At 47.3% G+C, this 21,040-nt stretch overlaps 1 protein-coding gene across 1 annotated transcript in view; it reads right to left on the reverse strand.

Annotated features, from left to right (window-relative positions):
- Nucleotides 1-356: 356 nt before the first annotated feature.
- The window catches only part of Rheb (Ras homolog, mTORC1 binding), a 47,804-nt gene continuing 27,120 nt past the window's right edge, over nucleotides 357-21,040 (reverse strand). Inside the window, exons 2-8 of the mRNA XM_042677258.1 lie at nucleotides 20,309-20,380; nucleotides 13,606-13,673; nucleotides 7,953-8,035; nucleotides 4,747-4,803; nucleotides 4,590-4,637; nucleotides 3,503-3,584; nucleotides 357-853 (exon numbers count right to left, since the gene is read on the reverse strand). Of these exons, the coding sequence (XP_042533192.1) occupies nucleotides 761-853; nucleotides 3,503-3,584; nucleotides 4,590-4,637; nucleotides 4,747-4,803; nucleotides 7,953-8,035; nucleotides 13,606-13,673; nucleotides 20,309-20,380 (503 nt within the window). The 3' untranslated portion in view covers nucleotides 357-760. The remainder of the gene's footprint in view (nucleotides 854-3,502; nucleotides 3,585-4,589; nucleotides 4,638-4,746; nucleotides 4,804-7,952; nucleotides 8,036-13,605; nucleotides 13,674-20,308; nucleotides 20,381-21,040) is intronic.

Raw genomic sequence — 21,040 nt, forward strand, 5'->3', positions numbered from 1 at the left:
GAGACCAGTGGTGGGAGTCCTCAGGGATGGAGGTTCTCAGTGGTGGAGGCCCTCACAGGGCAGACAGGGCAGCGGAGGCAGCAAGGCTGAATTTGGGCTGGGGCACATGGCTTACGTCTGTCGTCCTAGCTACTTAGGAGGCTGAGATCTGAGGATCGTGGCTCAAAACCAGCCCAGGCGGAAAAATTCTCACCAGACTCTTATTTCCAATGAACTACCAGAAAACTGAAAGCAGCGCTGTGGCTCAAGTGGTAGAGCACTGCCTGGAGCTGAAGCGCTCAGGGACAGCGCCCAGGCCCAGAGTTCAAGCCCCACACTGACCAAAAAAAAAAAGTCACACCAAGCATCAGGAAGGATTAAGGTTTGCAGCTATTTTTATTTACAAGTATACATTTAACACAATGAAATAAACACTGATACACTGAAGCCTAGTTAATAGTAGTGTAACAATATGTATCATTTTGATGATTACATTATTTTAAACAACAAACTACGCTGAAAAAATTAATGCCGATAAAATTCTTGGTCATAATATTAAGAAATACAATATATAAATTGAAAATATGATTGCTTAAAATTTGAAAATGGAAGTGAGCTCATTTGGACAGAGTCAGAGTTGAACATAATCTGGAAGGGGAGGAGTTCTGACCCAAACGCTATCTTTCAGGTGAACAGAAGAGAAAAGCAGCAGTTTGTCTCAAGGCTGGCGCAGCTCGCGTCTTCCGGTGGCGCAGACCCCGGGCCTGCTCCCGCGAGGCCTTCACATCACCGAGCACGAGGACTTTCCTTGTGACGCCGCCCCATCCATTTTTTCTGCCTCCAAAATTATCCTCTTAAAAACGTCAACAGCAGTCTACAGGGAGGAAGAAGCCAAGGCAGTTAGGTCACCCCCGTTTTTTGTGTGTGAACTCATCAGGGCTTTGTGCAATTATTGGTTAGCTTTTTTTCTCCAGGCTTTTCATTCAAGTGCTTTTACCACTTGAGCTACATCTCCACTCTTCGTTGGTGGTGGAGCTTGAACTTGGGGCCTGAATGATGCTCCTAAGCCGCTTTGGGTCAAGGCTAGCACTCTACCGCTTGAGCCACAGCACCACTTCCAGGGTTGGAGTGGTTAATTAGAGATAAACAATCACATGGGGACTTTTCTGCCAGGGCTGACTGAACCGCGATCCTCCATCTCAGCCTCCTGAGCAGCTAGGACACAGGCGTGAGCGTCTCCACTGCCATGGACTTCGTTTTAAGGACTACTTCCTCACTTGCAGGGCATGCGCAAGACAGCACTGCCCCACTCTGCAGGTGGAGGCTAGAGGGGGTGGGTCCATTCCCCGCTTGTGCCGGCCGCCTCCCTACTCTGGGTTTCTGGGGTCCCTCTCTACTCTGGGCTTTTCCTGCCTCTTCGCCCTCCACCGCGGACGGTGCAGCACTGGCATCAAGGGCCTACGGGCGGGGCCTAGGAAGACCACAGCTCACTTGCTAGCAGTCTCCTGAGCCCAATAATGCTCAAGCCCACTCGTACCCCACTTGTTCACCCCAAGACATTTCCCACAGTAGCCCCCCTCTTTTCTCCTGGCCGCGTGGCCCAGCCTGCCCTGTGGTCAGGGTCCTTTATCTATCTCCCTTCTTGGCAATGTCTAGCCGCACAGAGTCTTGACCAGCGTGGCCACAACGCAGGGGGCACACGCAGACTCGCTTTCCACCCACGAGCAGGAATCCTGTGGATGCTTTGTGTCGCCTCCAAGCCCAAATGTAGTTTCTGGGTGAGCCCAGGAATTTGCCCGGAGGAAGGCAGGCTCTGTGCTGGCCCCCCCCTCTGTCCACACGTTGATAACCTGGCTTCCCCTCCCCTGGGAACAGAGGCGCCATTCACGGCTCCGTCCCCTGAACACCAGCCACATCCTCGCCTGCCATCCCGCCACGCTGGCATGAATGAGCTGTCTGTGCTCCTAACGCGTCCCAAGCCAACCCGGGGCCCAGCCCGCCCTGTAAGGTGCGGCCTTGGGGTCACTGATTACCAGTACACGCCGTGCACACCAGAAAGGGTAAGATTTGGGTTAGATTTACATCTGGAACAAAGCATAACCTTAGAGAAGCTATTCACCCTCTCTTGACTTTTACTTTCTCACATCTAAAAACAAAGTGCACCCATCTGGCACCTAATAAGCGTCTGATTCAATTCCGTTTAGACGCAGCTCCGCCAATTTGCTGGCCTCGGCTCTCGTTGTCCGAGCCCTCTGCGCTGTCGCGCGCCGCCCGGGAAGCCCTGGCCAGCTGGCGCGCACAAGGCAGCGCACATGCGACGCCCAACACATCTCAACTCAGGACGCAAGCCAGACAGCACCGCCCCCACCACCAGAGGACAGCGAGGCAAGGGAGACTGGGACCTGGGAAGGAACTCAGGGAAGAGAGGACACACTATCCAGCTGAGTGGTGACAAGGTGATGGGGGGCGGGGTGTCATCCCGGGAAGGAGGCCGGGTGGGGAGGGAGGGGCACTGGCCGGGCGCCCGCCAGCCCCCCTCACCAGCTGGCGTTTCTGCAGAGAAATGAAGACCTATACATTAAACAAGGTCACATGCTGAAAACAGCCTAGACATTAGGAAGCAAGAACAAGGAGACAGCGGGAGAGAGGGCACTTCAAGCCAGGAAAAGCTCAGGGCGCAGAGCGGCGAGGAGCAGCAGCAGAGGTGTGCGCCTGCGTCGCGCTGCTCCACAGTGGCGGCGGCGCCAGTGGGCGGGGCGAGGGCTGCGGGATCGCCTCGGCTCATCCAATTCCCGGGGCAAAGGAAGTGTGTGGGAAGAAAACGGCCCTGGTCTGAACTAAGGCCGTAGAGGCAGAAGGAAAAGGAGCGATGTTCTTTCCAGAACAGAAGCCGCATGCGCCTAGACGTGCTTTTAATGGGCTATCTATCTGTTGGCCAGACTGGGAAACAGCTGGTGCGTCAGATACTGAGTTTGAGGCTGAGTCTTGGACAAAAAAAAAAAAAAAAAAAAGAAAGAGTAACAGAGGCACGTGACTCATTTCCTTCTCCATAAAAAGAGGGAAAAGGGTTATAGAAATAGCTTTTCTGTGTCGTGACTTATTTCTGTACTAACCTATGATTAAAAAATAAAAACAACGGGGTTGGGAAGATGGCTCAGTGGTAGAGCGCTTGCCTTGCATGCCTGAGGCCCTGGGTTCGATTCCTCAGCACCACATAAGCAAAAAGAAAAAAGCCGGAAGTGGCGCTGTGGCTCAAGTGGTAGAGCGCTAGCCTTGAGCTGAAGAGCTGAGGGACAGTGTCGAGGCCCAGAGTTCAGGCCCCACGACTGGACCAAAAAATAAATAAATAAATAAAAATAAAATAAAAACAACAACGATAGTTTGCATAGTGCTTTCTAAAGCACTCCAAAGTTTGGTGTCAGAAATGGATCAAGTCTAAAAGGAGCTAGCAATGCTAAACAGGAAGAACACAGGCCTATGGCTGGGGAGAACTAGAGAAAAATGAACTTTACAGGCTCCGAACCTGATTTTCTTTAGCAGAAGATTCCAAAAAAGCTGCATTCCAAGACTCTGCCAAAGCCTTCCCTTCTTCATAGCTGATCACCCTAAAAGAAAGAGAGCACTGTCATTCTGTGGGGTTTTTAAATGACATACAACATCTATAATTAAAGGAACTGGCTCAACTCTTGATCAGCCTTCTATACCGCGTGACACATGACACGGCGTGACGGTGTTACAAGGAACAACACAGGGGCTTAAGTCAAGCCTGGTGGGGAACAGAAAACACAAGGCCTTGTTGGGCCACCCACGGTCCAGCAAGTCCATGCAATTCAGAGAACACGAGCTATTCCACTATCGGACACCCACCTGCTTCCCAGCGGGGCTGCGAGCACCCGAGGGCAGAGGAAATTCTGAAGGGCCACAGCTCGCGTGTGCCGCGAGCTGCTGCTGGGGTGGTGTCCCTGCGCCAGGCTCACCCTGCGATCCCAGCCCATTCGAGAAACCGCAGCAAGAACAAGGAATGCCTTCTTCTTTGTCACAGTAGACAGCCACAAGAGAACATCTTCTCTTTTTCTAGAATGATGTGGCATTCAATGTGCACTGTAGTTTCACCTCTGTTGTGCCTCATGACCACATTTCTCTTTTACTTTTTTTCCTTCCAGGATTTGAATTCTCAATCTGACTTGTTCGCTCACTGGCTGACATTCTACCTCCGGAGCCATGGCTCCACCCAGGGCCACGTTTCTGAATGGGTAAACGCTACAGCTACACACGGACTGCTGGGCAATATCGAAAACTGATGTTAAGGTGACTGAATCTCCTCAGGCTTCATTTCATACATAAATGACTTAAGCCCAGGGCTGGTGGATCCCAATTTGAAGCTAGACCAGGTAGCAAAGTCCGTGAGACTCTTACCTCCAATTAACCAGAAGAGCTGGAAAGAGCTGTGGTTCAAGTGGTAGAAAACAAGCCTCGAATAAGCTCAGGGACAACACACAAGCTTTGAGAGTCCAACACTCAGGGTCAGGACGTGCACGCACCAACAGTGACACACACACACACACACACACACACACACACACACACACACGACTGAAAAGGAAACATACCTTTCCATGTGCAGGTCTTTCTTATTCCCAACCAACATAATAGGAATTCTGTTGAAAAGGAAACAGAAACAGAAACAGAACCGTCAGTGCCAGGTTCTCTTGATGAGCAGCCACTAACTGTAATGAGTTCAATCAAGAAGGAAAGAACTCTACTTACTGCACTTTACCCACCATATCCAACAACTTGCCATGGATGACTTTAATCACTTCAAAACTACAAGACAGAAAGTGCGCAATTACTATCTACTTACAAAAATTCTCTCATTTTCATTTTAAAAAGTGTTATCTTTAAATAGTTGTACAAAGGAGTTCCAATTCTCCAAAGCAGTTTCACGAATACAGCGCATCTGCATGAACCTCACTTCTTTCAACCTTCTCCCCAGCCCTCCCTGCCTACCCCACGCTTCCCTTAATTCACTATATATTTTAGGTTATGTATTAAATTTTTTTTGGGGGGGGGGGGTGTGGGGGACGGGACTTGAGCTCTCAGGACCTCAGTGCTATCCCCTGAGCCTTTCTATCCAATGATAGTGCTCTACTACTTTGAGCCACAGTTCTTCTTCTGGTTTTCTGGTAGCTAATTGGAGATAAGAGTCATGACATGGACTATCCTGCCCTGGCAGGCTATAAACCATGATCCTCAGAGATCTCAGCATCACGAATAGCTAGGATTACAGGCACCAGCACCAGGCTTTTGTTTGTTTGTTTGTTTGTTTTTAACAAAGCAATGCATGTGTACAATGCATCTTGATCTGCGTTACCACCAACACCTTCACCCCCCTTCAACCCACTCCCTCCTTCCCTTCTAGTTCTCAGGTCTGTGGTATATGCAATGAATTCTTGCCTGCATTTTCTTTCTTCTTCCCCTCTCCCCTTGGCCTCACCCTACCCTCTTATAAGTATCCACTTCACAGCACTTATTTTGTTTGGCTTTCAAAGAAACATGGATAAGGCCTGGGAAGGCGGCTCAGTGGTAGAATGCATGCTTGCCTTGCATGCATGAGGTCCTGGGTTCAATTCCTCAGCACTACATAAACAGAAAAAGCTGAAGTGGCACTGTGGTTCAAGTGGTAGAGCACTAGCTTTGAGCTGAAGAGCTCAAGGGACAGTGCCCAGGCCCAGAGTTCAAGCCCACAACCGTCAAAAAAGAAAGATGAATAAATAGGATTGTATCAAACGTAAAAGTTTCTGCATAGCAAAGGACATCACTAATAAGCTAAACAGAAAGGGAAAGATTTTTACAAGCTATATATCAGGACAAGTGACAAACATCCAAAATATACTTGGATTAGAGCTCAAAAAATTAAACTTCCAAACAATAAACCTCCAAAGAAACAACAACCCAATTAATTAATGGGCTAATGACTTCAAGAAATTTCTCAAAAGAAGTAAAATGGGCAGTAGACACAAAATTTCTCAAAAGAAGTAAAATGGGCAATAGACACATGAAGACATGTTCAACATCCCTGGCCATCAAGGAAATGCAAATCAAAAAAACACTGAGATTCCCCTTACCCCAATCAGAATGGCCAATATCAAGAAAAACAACAAAACAAGCCTGGTGCCAGTGGCTCACACCTGTGATCCTAGCACAGGAGGCTGAGATTGGAGGATCATGGATCAAAGGCAGACCGGGCAGGAAAGTCCAAGAGACTCTTATCTCCAATTCACCATCAGAAATTTGGAAGTGGCCTTGTGGCTCAAAGTGGTAGTACGCTCATATTGAGCAAAAGAGCTCAGGGACAGCACCCAGAGCCTGAGTTCAAAAACCAAAAAACAAATATCCTCACACGGCAAAGAGCCAGCTAGAAATGGACTCAAGTATGCAGAGTAAGCCTGGGGCAGTGGACGCCCACACCACCACAGCCCAGATTCCTGTCCCTTCCCAACAGAGGAGCTCCGTGGGCTCTCATCAGGCAGAGAGCCTCTCGGATGACCCCAATTAAACGACGTGCTTTCCACTGAGAACAGGTTCAACAATGAAAAGCAGCAGTTCTGAATTGCTGATTACAACTCAGCATAATATTAGCTTAGTAGGACTTTGATAAATAACCTTAAAAAAGCAATGACTACCCACTAGAAAGGAATCAGCGCTGCACATTTGCTTAGAGCCAGCTTCTGTGCAGGGACACTTGTGTGCCAGGGCACACCAGTCTGACCTGAGTGCACACAGCAGCTCCAGATCGCCTCATACATGTTCATTTCTGCTCTAGACCTTTTAAATAGCATAGTTTTTGATTCTCTGAAAGCAACAAGTGGAACACTGTAAAAACACTGCTTTTAGCCCAGCACTGGCGGCTCACGCCTGTAATCCTAACTACACAGGAGGCTGAGATCTGAGGATCACAGTTTGGAGCCAGCTTGAGAATCTTATCTCCAATTAAATCACAGAAAAATCCAGAAGTGGCGCTGTGGCTTGGGTGCTAGAACATTAACCTTGAGCAAAAGATGCTCAGGAGCAGCACCTAGGCCCAGAGTTCAAGCCCCAGGAATCAGGAAAGAAAAACACTGCTTCTTAATACAGTATGAAACAGACCAGAGGGAGGGCTGGGATGAAGCTTTAAGGGAGGCTCTGAGTTCAATCCCCAGCACTTCAGAAAAAAACAGCGCAACGAAGTCCCACAGATTGCTGAATAGTTCTTACACATTTCACTCTACAACACCAAGGTGGAAATCACAGCTGACACATTCTGGATGCAGTTGATATAAAAAGTAATGTTCTCGGGTTGAGAAGGTGGCTCAGTGGTAGAGTGCTTGCTTTGCATGCATAAGGTCCTGGGTTCAATTCCTCAGACCACATAAACAGAAAAAGCCAGAAGTGGCGCTGTGGCTCAAGTGGTAGAGCAGTTGCCTTGAGCTGAAGAGCTGAGGGACAATGCCTAGGCCCAGAGTTCAGGCCCCATGACATTAAAAAAAAAAAAAAGAAGTAGTGTTCTTATCACTAAGGAAATGCATATTCAAAGATGATGATGAGCTGGGCACTGGTGGCTCACACCTGTAATCCTAGCAATGCAGGAGGCTAAGATCTGAGGACTGCGGTTCAAAGCCAGCCCAGGCAAGAAAGTCTGTGAGACTCTGATCTCCAATTAACCACCAGAAAACCAGAAGTGGTGCTGTGGCTCAAGTGGGAGAGCGCTAGCCTTGAGTAGAAAAGCTCAGGGACAGCACCCAGACCCCGAGTTCAAGCCCCACTGACCAAAGAAAGTATAGATAAGTAAAAAATCAGATTCTATTGCCAGTACTACCACGTGTGATTCTGACCACGTGTAACCGTGACCATGACTATGTGGCTGAATCCTTTAAAAAGGATTCGTGCTATTTATTCAGAGCAAGGAAACTCAACGCAACGGTCTAAAGCCTTACCTTTTGATTGATGTAACAGAATACACAAGAATATAGCCATTAATATCTATGGAGTATGTCTGAGGAAAAATGGAATATTCATCCTGTGGAAGAAGAAAAAAATTCTATTTGAGTAAAATCTCAATCTAAGCAGAGTATATATAATGTTATCCCGGAACCTGTGAGCTCTGAGGAGTTCAGAATGGCTTGGAAGTGACAGTGGCTCCAGCCAAGACTAAGAAATGGCTAGAGGTCTCAGAACGCTAGGGTAGAAGCGATAGCATCACTGGCTCCTGGGAGGAGAGGATGGAAGGAGGGAGACGATGGTGGACTCTGTGGTCATCTATGAAAAGATGAGCACTGCCACATTTTCTTCACTAGGTAGGAAAGTCCAGAATCTCTTGTAACCCCCATGGGAAATGACAAGTCTTTCTGGTTTGTAATGCCATTATCATTTGTTCTAATTTTTGTGTGTGACAATATTAGGACTTGAACGCAGGGCCTGAGTGCTCGCCTTGAGCTTTCTCATTCAAGGCTAGTGCTCTATCACGTGAGCCACACCTCTACTCTGGGCTTCTTGCAGCTGGTGCTGGTGGCTCACACCTGTAATCCTAGCTACTCAGGAGGCTGAGAACTGAGGATTGCAAATACAAACCATCCTGTGCAGGAAAGTCCACAAGACTCATTTACAATTAACCACCAGAAAACCGGAAGTGGCGCTGTGGCTCAAGTGGTAGATAGTGCCCAACCAAGTCCCACAACCAAGTCTCACAGATTTTCCTGCCCAAGCTGGCTTTGAACTACAATCCTCAGATCTGTCTCCTGAGTAGCCCTAATTACAAGTGTGAGCCAACGGTGCCTGTCTTGTCCTATTTTTTATGTTAGACACATTTGAGAAGGTATTTGAGAAAGAGGAAACAATCTAAACCACTAGAATAAATCAGTGTATCCATACTTTGGGGGACCAAGAGTTACCACTGAGCAACTTCAGGAGTTAAAGACAAAGCACAAACGATGTAACTATGTATTAAGCTCTAATCTTACAAAGCAACTTACCAAACTGCTTTAAGATACAGACTTATGAGATAAGATACAGACTTATGAAAACATATAAAAGGTTCTGACATCAATGTGATTTTTCACCAACACACACCACTGCCTGGTACATGCATTTCGTTGTCTGTTGACATGTAATTGTCGCCGTACCATACATGACGAGCCCGGCTACAGCAATATCACCCCATGTGCCCTGCTATCAACCATCATCTCTGTTAACTTTGCAACCCAGAGTATGGTAAACTACATTTATGATGGCCCAGAATTACTGTATAGTAAGTAAAGTCCATTAAAAAACAAATGAAGGGCTGGGAAGGTGGCTCAGTGGTAGAGCACTTGCCTTGCATGCCTGAGGCCCTGGGTTCGATTCCTCAGCACCACATAAGCAAAAAGAAAAAAGCCAGAAGTGGCACTGTGGCTCAAGTGGTAGAGTGCTAGCCTTGAGCTGAAGAGCTGAGGGACAGCGCCCAGGCCCAGAGTTCAGGCCCCACAACTGGACCTCCCCCCCCCCCAAAAAAAAAACAAAAACAGAAACTAAAACAAAACAACAACAACAACAAAAAAAACAAATGAAGTCCTTGGTATCATACTCATTAATCAGAAAATACCTTGGGCTGGGAAGGTGGCTCAGTGGTAGAGTGCTTGCCTTGCATGCATGAGGCCCTGGGTTCGATTCCTCAGCACCACATAAGCAGAAAAAGCCAGAAGTGGCTCTGTGTAGAGTGCTAGCCTTGAGCTGAAGAGCTGAGGGACAGCGCCCAGGCCCACAGTTTAGGCCTATGACTGACAAAAAAAAAAAAAAAAAGAAAAAGAAAAAGAAAGAAAGCAAACACCTATTTCACAGCACTTACTTCATAGGCAAAATAGAACTTTTCACTACCAGTACAATTTTTGTTAAATTGGATTTGAGTGTTGATTTCTGAATGTAATTTTTGTTAATGCAACTGAAGACTAGACTAAAACCCCCAACCCCAAATCCCTGGGGCTACAGGCGACGCTCTGGGCCGCCTGGGCTGGGGAGGGAGCTGCCGCAGTCAGCTTGAGCAGCCGGCTAGCACATTAGCAGCCCAGGCGCTCAGGTCCACTCCAGCCCACTCCAGCTGTTATGCTGTGGACTTGATCTTGTGCTGCTTTGTTCAGTATGGCCCTAGGGGAAATGGCTGTCACAGCGAGGTGGGTGTAAGTTTACACAGTAGTGAAATTCCCCACTAGCACATTTCTCAGCATGTGCGCTCATCACTAGCTGGTAAGTGCCTCAGTCAGTGCTGATAGAAACCGCAAAGTAAAAACTACTGGCTATTGCTATCACTAACTTACTGCCTGCCGTTTTACACCTAAAAAGTAAACTAAACTAGTGAATACATGTCCAATAGGTTATTTTCTTCCTGCAGTTGGGGTTCTCTCTGTTGCTTACGCTGGTCCTGGAACTAATGGGCTCAAGCCTCAAGCTCTGGTGTAGCTGGGACTATATATAGATGTGCACCACTGGGTCTACAGATGATTTGAAAAGAGTCTGCCCCTTGACCATTTCTCCTCACCATGCCAGTCTGCATTTGAACCAGCCCACACGAGCCGAATGCAGGAGCGTCTCCCTGCTGTGGAGTGGAAGGGGAAGCGGGGGTGGGGAGAGGGTCACCTCCAGGAACATGACCTTTGTCACCTGACAACTGCCAATGTCACCTTTAAGAACTATTAAAGCCATGAGCCATGGCTCATGCCTGTCATCCTAGCTTCACAGGATGCTGAGATCTGAAGATCCTGGTTCCAAGCTAGCTGGGGCAGGAAAGTCCATGAGACCCTTATCTCCAGTTAACCACCAGAAAAACGGAGGTGGTGCTGTGGCTCTAAGTGGTAGAATGCTTGCCTTGGGCAGAAGAGCTCAAGGACAGTGCCCAGGCCCTGAGTTCAAGTCCCACAATCCACACAAAAAAACAAAAAACCTATTAGCTGCACAGCAACTGCCTATAATATTCAAAGTAGCTAAATGTGGATATATTTTGTGCAAAAAGTCTCTAAGAACTCTTATCCACTAGTAACACAAGCCAAGGGAACAAGAGCTGTGCCGGGAGCCCGGGGCAGTCACACCACACTGCGCTTCAGTTCTAACTCGGAGAGACCCATCTTGTGCCGCTAAGGAGACAACACAAAGCTACTTCCTGTGCAGCTCTGCAGGGGTGAACGTGGCACCTCCTCCTACCCTGCACCAGCAGCTGAGTCCCTGCGAGGCACCCATGACCCGCCGAAGCCAGTGTTCTCTCACAGCCCCATGCAGGGAGATCCAGGGCTCCCATTCTCGCACAGAGGAAGGGGCTGGGGCCAGCAAAGCTCATTCATTGTCCTGAGTCCCTGTGAAACACGGAGGCCTTACAGCAACAGTGACTGGAGACCTGTCAGTTCCCAGCCTCACCCCATTCCAGGAGAGGAAGATAAAGAGCAAACCACACATGAGGGGAGCTCAAACCCCAGCACTGCCACACCCCACCCCACAAATAGCAAGCAAAAACAAAGATTAAAAAAAACAATTTCCAGAGGCTGGGAAGGTGACTTAGTGGTAGAGTGCTTGCCTTGAATTCATGTGGCCCTGGGTTCGATTCCTGAGCATCACATAAGCAGAAAAAACTGTAAGTGGTGCGGTGGCTCAAGTGGTAGAGCATTAGCCTTGAGCTGAAGAGCTGAGGGACAGTGTCCAGGCCCAGAGTTCAGGCCCCCACAACCGACAAACAAACAAACAATAAATAAAGTTCCATAATGTGGAACGGCCACACTCTTTGCCCAGGGTGTTTCTACCTGTTACCAGCAAACTCAGCACGACCAGCTGCCCTTCTGACAAGCACGTCTAGTTTCAGGAGATAAAGTTCTTACTCTTCTTAACCAAAGAATCCAACACCGATCACAGCCCAGAGGGCTCCTTGCGCTAGTTCTAGGAGCCCTATGTGCTCCATGCCCACAGGCCATTACTCTTCCCTTTCTGCCAATGAGCCTCACACAATGAGGGGCAGGAGCCCCACAGCAAGCACCAGCATGGCTGCTTACAGACTCAAATGTCCACTACAGGCTGCTGCGCTCAAGCACAGAGTCTTGATTTTTGATGTATTGTCTTCCAAGCTTTCAGAATGGAAACTCTTACATTTTTAGTGCTAATACCAGTATAGCTGTTTCCTGCTTCATTGGGCATGTGTGTGTGTGTCACTTTCCAGTTCTAAATTCACACCAAAACATGAAGCACTGGGAATTCATTTCCAACTCACAAGACATGTTTCATTATTCCAAGGCCACTCCACACCCCCAGGTTCCAGAAAAAGGCCCCAATTCAACAAGGCAGATCAGATTAGACCACTCAGCCTCCTGCTGACCTGACCCTTTGTGATTAGAGCTGCAAGGACAGAAGCCAGGAATTAAAATCCCAGCTTCTCTATTCCCTACCCTCCAGCGCAGGAAGAAATTCAGTCTAACAGAATGGTTTCTAGGAAAAGCAGAACTGGGCACCATAGAAACGAAGCAGCTAAGTTGTCAAAAGGGCTTTAATTTCCTATTCTTATTTGTCCCCTTTGCCCCCAATCAGTTCCCCTGATGAGCCATTCCACGTTACCTGGCTATACTGATTATCTTATTATTATAATTTTTGTCGGTCACGGGGCTTGAATTTAGCGCCCCGGCACTGTTCCTGAGCTTTTTCACTCAAGGCTAGTGCTCTACCACTTTGAGCCACAGCACCACTTCCAGTATACTAATTATTATCTTATGATAGTCACGTTAGTGTGTGGCAGCAGCTTGACCTTTGGCAGTTACCTGCTGCATAGAAAAGCAACCAACACTCGATGATCTCCAACCTTACCGCTACATAGTAAGTACACAAACCAAAGAAACATTCAAACTGAATCTGGGATGCCAAATGAACCAGTGCTTTCTGACCAAGTACTTACAAGATGCAATCAGTTGCTTCTTCCTTGTATATTCTCATGCTGGCTCCTAAGATTTACTTTTGCTCTTAATGGACAATACATATTACAGAGGAAAAGAAAGCACTCTGATTCTGGGATGCAGAATCCTACATTGAGTATCGCATCAACCCTCACATTAAGAATGTATTTTAGAAGCCAGGTGTGGCTGGGTGCCAGTAGCTCATGCCTGTAATCCTCGCTACTCAGGAGGCTGAGCTCTGAGGATTGCAGTTCAAAGCCAGCACAAAAGTCTGTGAGACTCTATCTCCAATAAACCACTCCCTCAGAAAACCAGAAGTGGAGCTACGGCTCAAGTGGCAGAGTGCTAGCCTTGAGCTCTTGAAGAGCTGAGGGGTAGTGCTCGGGCCCAGAGTTCAAGCCCAATATCCTCCTCCAACAACAACAACACCACCTCTAAAAAAAAAACACTGAGAGGTGTGGATCCAGTAATAGAGTGTCAGCCGATGATGGAAAACAAGCCTAAGATTACCGAGTTTGAGTCCAGGTCTCAGAAAAGTAAACTACTCAGAACCCTCCATGTGTGTCTTAGAAGACAAAGCAGAGTGCTGTGAATGTTCTGTCGCACAGCGTGAGGACTGGTCCTGGTAGGACTGATATTTGGACGCTGCCAGGCATGTTTTCCGGCGGGAGATTCTGAGGTTTTAGAGGTCACTTACTTGCCCAGCGGTGTCTACAAGTTGAAGATGATATTCTTGTCCATTTACTGTGATCAACTTTGTGAAAGCTACAAGGAAAAAAATAAACACAGATTAAATAAATTAACTTCAAGTCAGAACAATGAAACATACCAGAATGCCTAATGACCTCAAGAATACTTCCCAGGAAACAAGAAAGGAGTCTCCTGCATGGTACAGATTCGCCTCTACCTCTGTCATTTAACTGGGAGACACTGTGGCTGACTAAGATCAACCTTGGGGAACTTGACTTTTTTCCCAAAGAGACCAGGGTAGGCAACACTTCATACCCAGAATATACAAGAACCAAACCAAAAATGTTCTTTTTTTTTTTGGTCCGGTCATGGGGCCTGAACTCTGGGCCTGGGCACTGTCTCTCAGCTCTTCAGCTCAAGGCTAGCGCTCTACCACAGCACCACATAAGAAAAAAGCTGGAAGTGGCGCTGTGGTAGGGCCTCAGGCATGCAAGGCAAGCGCTCTACCACTGAGCCACCTTCCCAGCCCCCCAAACCAAAAATGTTCTATGTACAGAGTCCTTTCACCTCCTGCCAATTAGCAAAATTACACTACAGGAAGCCTGGCTTCCATTAACTTATAGTTGGCCCCTCATTAACTAAAGTACTTGTTAATGGAAACCCTTTGGTCCAACTATTTAAAAGATACTAAAAATTTTAGAAAGTGCTAATGTTCAGCACATAGAAGAAAAAAACCGAATTCTTTTTTTGGGGTCAGTTGTGGGCTTGATTTCTGGGGCTTGGGTGCTGTCCCTGAGCTCTTCAGCTCAGGGCAATAGCTCTACCATTGAGCCACAGCGCCACTTCCTAGTTTTCTGGTGGTTTATTAGAGATGAGTATCTCAGACTTTCCTGCCCGGGCTGGCTTTTGTACCGTGGATCCTTAGATCTTAGCCTCCTGAGCAGCCAGGATTATAGGCATGAGCCACCAGCATCCCAGCCCAAGTTCTTTTATTGAGAAATAAACCAGCATAAAAAAGATGTTCTGGGATGAAGCCACTGTTCTCATTTACCTAAGGACCTAAGCAATCTGTCACAACTTGAGTTTTTCCTTTCATGAAGAAAAAATTATATTCTAGCAACTTGCAAAAAAGCCAATTCAGTCAGAATTCTAAGGAGACAGGCTTTAAATAAATAAAGATAAAAGAGGAGGAACTATTAACAGTAAGAGAATGTTAGGAAGTAACACGCAGAGCCCTACAGGAAGCGTGGCGGATGTCACAGCCACCCTGGCTGGTTATCCCTTGAGATCCAAGCTATCCCTGGCACAACTATCTACTTGGTGCTATAGCCAAAAGGGAAACAAAAAGACAAATGGGGGCTGGGAATGTGGCTTAGTGGTAGAATGCTTGCCTAGCATGCATGAAGCCCTGGGTTCTATTCCTCAGTACCACATAAGAAAGCCAGAAGTGGCACCGTGGTTCAAGTGGTAGAGTGCTAGCCTTGAGCAAAAGCAGCTTAGGGACAGTGCCCAGCCCTGAGTTTAAGCACAGGACTGGCAAAACAAACAAACAAGCAAGCAAACAAACAAACATACTAATGGAAAGGGAGGCACCGGTGGCTCACACCTGTGATCCTAGCTACTTTCAGGAGGCTGAGATCTGAGGATCACGGTTCAAAGCCAGCCCAGGCAGGAAAGGACGTGAGACTTTCATCTCCAATTAAGTACTAGAAAACCAGAAGTGGAGCTGTAGCTCAAAGTAGAAGAATGCTAGCCTTAAGCAGAAAAGCTCAGGGACAGTGCCCAGGTCCTAAGTTCAAGCCCCACAACTGACTAAAAAAAGAGACAAATGGAAATTATTCAAGAAAAAAAAAAAAAGCCAGGAAATAAGCAACAAAGCCAAGAAAACAAGGAACAAGGGGAGAGAGAGAGACAGGAGATCCTATGTGAGTTACAGAGGTTCCCTGGGGAGGATGGCTGGCACCCCTTTCTTCTAGTGCATTCAGGGGTGTCAGGCTCAGGGGCAGAAAGTCTGCAGACCAACAGCCATTTCCGCTGGCGGCTTTTTTTTTTTCTTTTTTTTTGGGGGTCCGGTTGTGGGGCCTGAACTCTGTCCCTCAGCTCTTCAGCTCAAGGCTAGCACTCCACCACTTGAGCCACAGCGCCACTTCCGGCTTTTTTCTTTTTGCTTATGTGGTGCTGAGGAATCGAACCCAGGGCCTCAGGCATGCAAGGCAAGCGCTCTACCACTGAGCCACCTACCCAGCCTCTCCACTGAAGGCTTTCTAGAGAAATCTTTTTTTCTTTTTGTCAGTCATGGAACTTGAACTCTGGGCCTGGGTGCTGTCCTGAGCTCTACAGCTCAAGGCGAACACTTTACCACTTGAGCCATAGTGCCAATTCTGGTTTTCTGGTGGTTAACTGAAGATAAGAGTCTCACACTCTTTCCTGCCTGGGCTGGCTTTGAACCATGAACCTCAGATCTCAGCCTCCTGAATAGCTAGGATTCAGGCATTAGCCACTGGCGCCTGGCTTAGAGACCATCGTTTTTTAGGAAATAGGTAAACCAGATGAAAACTGAATCTGAATTATGTCAGGACAGGTAACACCTACTATAATCTGCTTCACTGATTCTAAGTTCCAAGGTATTTTTCACACCGTGACCTGACACGGGAAGGGCTCGTCTGGCACGGCCAGCCAGGCGCAGTCAAGAAACAGCTGTGAGAAACCCTTCTGCTATGATTAGTGTTTCATCAAGATGCATTGTACGCATACATGGACACGCTGAATTAAAACCTCTCTGCACAAAGGATGCTGGTAGTCCTTGACCCTTAGGTGGCATCCTAGTGAAGAAAAGCACCCACCTTGTCTGATATTCTTCCTGGGCAGAAGGTAGACAGTAAGTGAAAAAGCCAAGGCAGCTGAAGTGAAGGAAACCAGGTAGGCCTTATGGACCCGAATGGGATGGGAAGCCAAGGATTTTGAGCAAAGGAGTAATATAATCTCAACTATATCCTTCAAATATTATGCTGCAAGCACTGCGAATAACAGGCAAACGCAGGTACAGGGAAGCTGGGCATGGTGACAGACACCTGTAATCCCAGCGCTCAGGAGACCAGAGTTTTAGACCAGCCTGCATTTACTTTTTTTTTTTTTTTTTGGGTCCGGTCTTGGGTCTGAACTCTGGGCCTGGGCGCTGTCCCTCAGCTCTTCAGCTCAAGGCTAGCGCTCTACCACTTGAGCCACAGCGCCACTTCCGGCTTTTTTTTTCTTTTTGCTTATGTGGTGCTGAGGAATCAAACCCAGGGCCTCAAAGGCAAGCACTCTACCACTGAGCCACCTTCCCAGCCCGTACTTTTTTTTTTTTTGTCGGTCGTGGGGCCTGAACTCTGGGCCTGGGCACTGTCCCTCAGCTCTTCAGCACAAGGCTAGCGCTCTACCACTTGAGCCACAGCGCCACTTCCTGTATTTACTTTTAAAAAAAGAAGAAAATGGCTGGGCGCTGGTGGCTCACACCTGTAATCCTAGCTACTCAGGAGGCTAAGATCTGAGAATCATGGCTCAAAGCCAGCCCGGGCAGGAAAGTCCATGAGCCTCTTATCTCCAATAAACTACCAAAAAAACCAGAAGTAGCGCTGTGGCTCAAGTGGTAGAGCGCTTGCCTTGAGCTGAAGAGTTCAAGCCTAGAGTTCAAGCCCCACATCCAACAACAACACCAACAACGGAAAAAAGAGAGCAGAAAAGCTGGTGCCCATGACTCATGCCTATAATCCCAGCTACTCAGAGGGTGATCATAAGATTGTAATGCAAAGCCAGCTGGGGACAGCAAAGTCCCCATGAGATTCTTATCTGCATAACCACCAGAAAGCTGCAAGTAGCACTATCTCAAGAGTGGAAGAGCCCTAGCCTTGAGCATGAAAGCTCAGAAACAGGAACTAGGCCCTGAGTTCAAGCCCCATGACCACCCTCCCCCTACCCCAAGAAATGTAGTAGAATACAATCTCAGCTACTCAGAAGGAGCACTCAAGCCTAGGAGTTAAGAGACCAGCATGGGCAATACAAACACATCACAGGGAAAGAAAAAAAGTAAGATCATATCAATTGATTTTTTTGTTTGGGGGGGGGGGGGGGGGGGCCGCGGTACAAGTCCTGGGGCTTGAACTCAGGGCCCGAGTTACACTCTACCCCTTGAGCCACAGCTCCACTTCAGGTTGTTTTTGGTTTGTTTTGAGTAGTTTATTAGCGTTAAAGAGTTTCTCAGACTTTCCTGCCAAGACTGGCTTTAAACCGTGATCATTTAATCTCAGTTTCCAGAGTAGCATGGATTACAGGTAGCGCTACTGGCACCCAGCTTGCTTAAACTTACTTGAGCCACAGCTCCACTTCCAGCTTTTTCTGTTTATGTGGTACTGAGGAATTGAACCCAGGGCTTCATGAATGCTAGGCAAGCACTCTACCACTATGCCACATTCCCAGCCCCTTGATTCTTTAATAATACTGAGTTATGTAAGTTGGACTTTATGACCAAAATCAGGGTGCTGGTGGCTCAGTCTTATAATCATAATCACTCAGGAGACTTAGATCTGATGACTGTACTTCAAAAGCCAGCCAGGGCAGACAAATCCACAAGACTCTTCTTTCCAATTAACCAGCAAAAAGTTGAAACTTAGAGGCATGGTTCAAGTGGCACAGTAAGCAAGTGGCATGAGTGAAAAAGCCTAGCTGAGAGTCTCTAAATTAATCCCTGGTACTGGCGTGCACGCATGCATGTGCACACATACACACGCAATTAAAAAATCTAGGTAGGAGGCGTGGCTTCTACCTAGGTAGAATGCCTGCATATTTTAGCAAGTGCCAGGCCAAATTCAAAACCCGGGTTAAGGGGCTGGGAAGGTGGCTCAGTGGTAGAGCGCTTGCCTTGCATGCCTGAGGCCCTGGGTTCGATTCCTCAGCACCACGTAAGAAAAAAGAAAAAAGCCGGAAGTGGCGCTGTGGCTCAAGTGGTAGAGCGCTAGCCTTGAGCTGAAGAGCTGAGGGACAGCGCCCAGGCCCAGAGTTCAGGCCCCACGACCAGACCCCCCCCCCAAAAAAAGTAGAAAAAACCCCGGTGAACACCCCAATGCATCTGTTCTTCAGACTTGCTTTCTACTCTGTAAGTAACCAGCTAACCTCAATGCAGGATTTAGTCAGGACTTTTCCCTGAGGATTCTAGCTGGTGACTTTTTTTTTTAATTGTGAAAATAATGTACAGAGGAGTTACAATTACATGGGCAAGATAATGAGTACATTTCTTATCAAGCATTGTTGCCTCCTCCTTTGTTTCCCCTTCCTATCCGTTCCCATTTCCCCCCTTACCCCCAACTCCCCATCTCCCCGCTGGTGACTTTCAAACACGGGTCTTCTGAAGAGTTAGTGTCAACCAACAGGAATCCTTTCTGCTACCAGAGCACTAGGATGCAGAGGACACTACTAAACCAGTAGTGGGCAAACTTCTCCTATGAAGGATTAGATAGCAAATATTTTAAGCTTTATGGGCTACACAGTGTGTGGTGTAATTATTTAATAGCTACCAGTGCAGAGCAAAAGCAGCCATACATAATACATGAAGGACTGATAACTTTATTAGGACAGCAGACGTAGTTCAGCGGTAGAGCACTTGCCTAGCACATGCCAGGCCTTGGGTTCCCGTCCCAATTTTGCAAAACAATAACAAGAAGAAACAAAATCTTCAGTGGTACTGACACATAAACTCTGATTTTCACCCATCACAGTATTATTCTTGGCCCTTTAGCCTTGCACTACTGAAAGAAAAGCTGTTGGCCCCTTAGGCCTGTGGGCTGGCCTCCAACCCTGTTACAAGCCAATGCATATGTGGGTGTTTCTCTTCTGGTAAGAAACCTAGTTGTTTCAAGTTTATGAACCCCTCAGTGAAGGTTCCTTATCCATGCCAATGAGGATTGGATCCAACCCATGTTCCATCTTTGTGTTCCCTGTGACAAAATCCTAGGTAAGTACTGCCTTAAGAATCGGAGGAGGCTGGGTCAGGCTGGTCCCAGGCCCCACCTGGTGTTTTACAACAGCCCCAAACGAGTCTGCTTCTGCTTTCAACAGCTTCCCTTCATCATCCCTAGAATCTTTAGAAAGATTGAAATAGAGCAAGTGCTGTGGCTGGTTCTGGATGTCTGTGCTTGCTTTCTTCCGCACGTGCTCTGAAATGCACAGAGGCCTTCTGAGCAACTTCTTTTTAGTGCTGTGCCTGCTTGCTCCTATCTCAAAATAGCTCACTTCCTGGCAGTCTCTTCTGAGTCTAGAGGACTAGAGTCTGGGAGCGCTCCGCTCCTATGCAAGAAGGTACCGGGGGCCGCAGGGCCTCATCTGTCTTCAGGCTCAAGATGTGGAAAAAGGGCTACTGTGGAGGAAAGGAGGAAAACAAACAAACAAACACTGCTCTCTGGTTTCTTGAAGCAGATTCTGAACATGAAGGCGCTGGCTGGTACAGGACAAATGGATTCCTATGATTCGAGTAATAATTTCTAGATGGCTAGGGATCCTGACATTGAATGAAAACAGATTCATTACATAGTGGGGAAAGTTTCTAGAGGCTATCTGACCATAAGAGAAAGGTAGATTTAATGGAATAGCCTGCTATCCAAGGCTCCTGAGGCACACAATGGCTGTCTGTAAGGGAGACAAGCATTCTCAATTCCGGAGTACTTGAAAACAATACTTACTGTTTTCTATGGTTGGATCGTAGGAGTCAACAAACTGGCCTTCAACAAACTGAATCGTCAAGGAGGACTTCCCTGTGAGAAAGAACAACAGTTCAGTATGGCCTGGCCTGAGCGTGCGCCGGTAACTCTGTTTTACAAAAAAAGCCACTCTCTAAGATAGAGGAACATGTCTTGTCATTTGAACAACTTTAAAAGTGAAATAAACATCAATTTGCTTTCTATGTAAAGACTAAGCAATTAGACTACTAACAAAGAATGTTAAGGTAAATATTTGTTCTAAACCAAGCTAATTTTCTCTAGAGTCCTTGGAGTCTGGCAGTTTAATCTGAATATGAAGATTAAAGATGGTTTCTATGCTTTTTCATATATGGCTATTAACAGCGTTACCGGGTACAGTTTTTTTGTGTGCTGGTACTGGGGCTTTAACCACTTTTTGTGGTTAACTGGAGATAAGAGTCTCACAGACTTTTCCTGCCTGGGCTGGCTTTGAACTGTGATCCTCAGATCTCAGCCTCCTGAGCAGCAGGCGTGAGCCACTGGCACCAGGCCCAGGTCCAGCTGATAAGAAGAGTATAAAAGACATAGGGGTGTCTAAACAAGGAATCTGTTTTGAGCCAGGGTCTGACATAGTTCAGACAAGCCTCAAATCAGTGTACCATCATGCCTGGAGAGAAATACCTTTCGTTTCATAAAATCTCCAGTAGTAACTGAGCTTGCGTGTTAACACACACC

This window comes from Dipodomys spectabilis, unplaced genomic scaffold (assembly GCF_019054845.1).
Source record: "Dipodomys spectabilis isolate Male_0828 unplaced genomic scaffold, ASM1905484v1 ptg000034l, whole genome shotgun sequence".
NCBI classification, from domain to species: domain Eukaryota; kingdom Metazoa; phylum Chordata; class Mammalia; order Rodentia; family Heteromyidae; genus Dipodomys; species Dipodomys spectabilis.